At 46.9% G+C, this 5147-nt stretch overlaps 1 protein-coding gene across 1 annotated transcript; it reads left to right on the forward strand.

The window, feature by feature from the left end:
• Positions 1 to 3583: 3583 nt before the first annotated feature.
• On the forward strand, positions 3584 to 4911 carry TUSC1 (tumor suppressor candidate 1). The gene has a single exon (XM_052645201.1). It carries the CDS (start codon positions 3584 to 3586, stop codon positions 4211 to 4213), a length of 630 nt encoding a protein of 209 aa, XP_052501161.1. The 3' UTR covers positions 4214 to 4911.
• The last annotated feature ends 236 nt before the right edge of the window (positions 4912 to 5147 follow it).

The following is a 5147-nucleotide window of genomic DNA, read 5'->3' on the forward strand; positions in this document are numbered from 1 at the left end:
TTGTACAAATTAAGAAAGTGGCTTAAGAAGGCTGCCCAAGGCTAAATAACTGGAGTAGAAGGGTTGTGGTGTTGATGGTAAGATCTGGGTATGTCTTACTCCAGAACTTTTACCTCTTATTTATTTCATATTCAAAACATACATTCAAGATAAACCTTTTATATATTAATATGCTAAGATAAGCCTTTACAAGGCTTGTCATTGACAAGGCAGTGCCAACCTCCTTCCCAATTCAGTCTGAAATTTTTCAGCATGCTAAAACCCTTTTTTGGTGAGTTGCAGTTAGGTCAGCTACTGGGTATATAGGTTGACTTTGGTGGTTGAGTCCCTAAGTTGTGTCTAACTCTTGTGAACCTATGGGCTGTGGCCCGCTAGGCTCCTTTGTCCACAGGATTCTCCAGGCAAGAATACTGGAGTGGGTTGCCATTTCCTTCTTCAAAAGGTTGACTTTATTGAATATTAAATAATTACAGTTTTACTTGATCAAGTCTTCAAGATTATATACGAGAATGAGGAATAAATGCTTTTAATATCCCAGTCATTCTAGAAATATTTGTATCCCCCACACACTTACACAATACAAGCAGATCCAGGAACTCACATCTTATTTGCAGATCTATTTGTACAAGAAATACCTACACAGGAAAGGACCTCAGCATCAAATTATTGGAACAGGTATTACATTATGTTATCAATGTCAAAAAGAGAGAAAAGCACGTTGAGTTCAGGGGGTCTAAGACAAATGTATGAAATGGTAGGGCATAAACTTTGCCTTCGATTCTTTACAATCCAGATAAGTGAGGCAAAAAAACACAAAAGGTGCTGTACAAACAACAGGAATATATTTTTCACAGTTCAGAGGCTGGGACATCCAAGATCAAGGTGCTGGTTGACTCAGCTCCCCAGCGAGGGCACTCTTCCTGGCTTGCAGATGGCCAACTTTCGACTGTCTACTCACAAGGTGGACAGAGAGAGGGAGAAAAATAGCTTTCTGATGTCTTTTCTTAATGGGCACTAATTACATCAGGAGGGAGCCTCACCCTCATGACCTCCTCTAAACCTGATTCCCAAAGAAAGGCAATGCCATAGAATGGTCAAGCTACCACACAGTTGCACTCATCTCACATCGGGCAAAATGATGCTCAAAATTCTCCAGCCCAGGCTTCAGCATTTTGTGAACCATGAACTTCCAGATGTTCAAGCTAGATTTAGAAAAGGCAGGGGAAGCAGAGATCAAATTCCCAACATCTGTTGGGTCATCAGAAAAGGAAGAGTTTGAGAAAAATATCTACTTCTGCTTTCTTGACTACACCAAAGCCTTTAACTGCGTTCAGTTCACTTTAGTTGCTCAGTTGTGTCAACCCATGTCTAGACATGGCTTTAGTAGTAAAATAAAAATGGTTATATATGCCATGTGACTGACCAGGGTTGTAGAATTTTAATGGAGTCTCTCTTTTGGGAGGATACACATATAACTAGATCAGTTACTATAAACTATGTAAAGCAGACAATTTTTGCCTAAGCAGTTTTATCTGATTTTCATAATATTTTATGTTACTTCAATAACTTATGAAGGGCAAAAGAAAGTACTTTGGGGTTAGAACAGGGGTAGAGAGTAGGACATAGAGGCCTTCTCATGTAACTAGTGTCAGTATTCTTTAGAAAACTCAGTACAGTTCATTTACAGTGGTTAGGAACAAAAATTTAGGAGATATTTTTACAAAGGATACAAGGCAGCTTTAATCTGAGATGTTGTAAAATGAGAATACTAGTAGATTTACTAATGCAAGGATGAGGAAAGTGAAGCCAACAAAAAATAAAACACCAGTACTCAATTAATAACATCCAAGGGGTGACTGAATCTTTCTTATGCAGGTATTTTTCTCTAACTCCTATGGCATATCTATCTTTTTACATCATGGGTCCCTAGGGCTCCTGCCTAAAATTGAGAACTAATCATCTTTCCTTACTCACCAGCATTTTTTACGGCACTCTCTATACACTCTATAGGGGGAAAAATATATATATATATATATATGTGTGTGTGTATATATATATATGTATATGTAGTTATGGGCTTCCCTGGTGGCTCAGAGGTTAAAGTGTCTGCCCGCAATGCCGGAGACCTGGGTTCGATCCCTGGATCGGGAAGACCCCCTGGAGAAGGAAATAGCAACCCGCTCCAGTATTCTTGCCTGGAGAATCCCATGGATGGTGGAGCCTGGTAGGCTACAGTCCACCGGGTCGCAAAGAGTTGGACACGACTGAGCGACTTCACTTCACTTCGCTTCTTCAATAGTCCAGAGTAGTTGATGTATGTCTGCAACAAAGTTTTCGTAATCTATTTTCAATGGAAATTAAGAATATTGCCTTTTTTTTTTTGCCTTTCTTTCATATAATTTAATTTCTATTTCTTAAAATTCTTAAGTTATTCTTTCCTACTTTTTTGATTTTATGAAATGACCATTGAGAGATTGTGTTTGTGGTGTTTTAGGATAAAAGTTATATAATCCTATCTTTTCCCCTAGTTACTTACCTTTATTTATATTTTTCAGTGAAAACCCCAACTGTGAACTAGGTTTCTCAAATGCTTTTCTAGATCACTTACTTGTGGCTTGAAGACTTCAGTTAACCTAAGAATTACCTGGGACCTTGTTAAAGTGTAGAATCTTGCTACCACCAGTCTCTCCCGTGAGATTCTGGCATTCCTATCTTATCCTTAATTTATTTTGCATTTGTCCAGTTACTGTGTAAGTTGATTCCCTTAGAAGCAAAGAATGCCATCATTCAGTGAGTTGTATCCATCCAGAACATTTGAAATTTATTGAGTATTTCAATTTTCTTGAATGAGTTGGACACATTTTGAATTTCATAGGTTTTGGCCTGAGCAAATCTACTAATTACAACTTCGTTTCTATAGGACTGCAGTTTGTCAAGTGAAACGCTGGCTGTTCACAAACTGGGAATTGCCTATATTCTTCTGAGAGCTACCCGTTCCTACTTGAGGGAGACCTCAAGTGACAAGTGCTCAGCTCTTCTGTTGCCTCTAAGATAAATGTTTTATTAAGCTTAGAGGTGGGTTAAACCGCTGTGTTCTAAATGAACCCGTTAAGCTTTTCAACCTGCCCCATAAAGCTATCCCGTAACTTCTCACTGTATTATTTGCTTTGAGATAGCCCTGTAAAAGGCTAGGTAACTGGTGGCTGGGCTAGGGACCGGGTGAGGCAGGCGGGTTCCTTCAGTGCCCCGGGCCTCGCGAAGCGCCCTGGCAGAGCCTGGGATACACTTTTCCCCCCGCGCGCAGCTGAAAAGGGCTGAGCAGCAGAGCGCTCCCCGGGGGCATTGTGTGTGAGCTGGCCTGGAGATCCCAGGCCCAGGGGGCAGCTCCACCCGAGAAGACTAGACACGCCTCAGACCGGGCAAACTCCCGGCCTCCTCTGGCCTCAAGCCAGCAGCCGCCGCCCGCCACCTCCTTTCCTCCTCCGCAGCTGCCCTGGCCGCCCCGCCGGGCCCCGAACTCGCCGGCGCCTGAGAGCGCGGCCCCTCGGCCCACGGCGCTGGCGGCGCGGCTGGGACGGGACCGATGTGGCGCATGCGTGGTGGCGCCACCAGGCGCGGGGGCTGCGGCGGCGGGGAAGGCGGCGGGGACAGCCGCGGGCAAGGCCGCCCAGGCCGCGTTCGTGGGGGTGGCGGTAGCGGCGGCGGCGTGGGCTGGCGAGGCCGTGCGGGCGGCGCCCGACAGCAGCTGGAGGAGCGGTTCGCCGACTTGGCGGCGAGCCATCTGGAGGCCATCTGCGCGCGGGACGAGCGGGACCGGCAGAACGCGAGGCTGCGCGAGGAGAACGCCCGGCTGCGGCTCGAGAACCGGCGGCTGAAGCGCGAGAACCGCAGCCTCTTTCGTCAGGCCTTGCGGTTCCCTGGCGAGGGCAGCGACGGGGCGTCCGCGGACTCGGCGAGGGCGACCCCTGTCCCGGAGGAGGCCAGCATGAACCGGAGGGCGAGGGGCGGCGGCCCCGAGGACGAGCCGGGGAGCCCCAGGGCCCTTAGAGCCCGGCTTGAGAAGCTGGAAGCCATGTACCGCCGGGCCTTGCTGCAGCTGCACCTCGAACAGAGGGGGCCGCGACCGCGTGGGGATAAGGAGGAGCCCTCTCTGGGCAGCCCAGACTCAGGCCTCCAAGTGCCACAGCCAGAGCCCTCCGAGCCCTGGCCATAGCCCGAGGCTGCAGTCTGGAGAGGCGGAGCCTCGCGCAGGCTCCTCCTCCGGTCAGTGCTGCCCCCACCTGGCGCACGCGTGAGCCGCGCGCTCCCGCCTCCGGCCTGGCCCTGACACTTCCGGGGGGCGAGCTTTCTGCTCGCGTAGGTTGTGGAGAGGTGGGGGAGGGCGTCGGGCTGGCTGAGTCCCGCCATGTACAGAGCACCTGTCTCTGGCGCCTGCTAGTTCGGTGGAGAGAGACCTAGCACCGGAGGGGCGGGCTTTAAAACAGCGTGAAGTGGGTGGCAGTCGACCCTTCCTAATGCCTGAACTTTTCTGGGTGTTGTAAGGACCTGTGGTATTTTTCCCTCTATTTTTGGTTCTTCCAGGGATGATAGTACATTTTGATTTGGCTTGGTTTGTTTTTCATCGTCTCCTAAAGCCTCCAGCTAGTCTCTCTCATGTGGCCAACATTTTAAGTGTTTGGTTTGTTTTTATAAGTCGGTGTTACTTTGGTATCCTGTGAAATATCACCCTTTAATGCACAAGGTGATGTTTATAATTTAGAAACTCGTGTCTGCCCTGGTTCTAGTCCCTACACATCTAATATATACTGATTTGTTAATCCCACTCCCCCATCACCCCCCTGCCTTGGGAAATTTTAAACTATCTTCTTATAAGTAATCCTTCGAATTGATAAATAAATTTGGTGCACGGAAACTAACCTAAAGCTATCCCACGCCTGTTATTTAAAGTGTGTTAAGTTTTTATACGTTTCCTTAATATCTGAACTTGATTATCCTTTGTAAGCTATCATTCTCTTTTCACTTTATGTAACAATGATCTTTTAAAATAATCAAAATATTAGATAATCTAAACATTATTTTGTAATTTGTGCACGTTTTAGACTTGACAGAATATAGCACACAGCCATTTTGCCTAATACTGCTGCTGC

This window comes from Budorcas taxicolor, chromosome 8 (assembly GCF_023091745.1).
Source record: "Budorcas taxicolor isolate Tak-1 chromosome 8, Takin1.1, whole genome shotgun sequence".
Lineage (NCBI taxonomy): Eukaryota > Metazoa > Chordata > Mammalia > Artiodactyla > Bovidae > Budorcas > Budorcas taxicolor.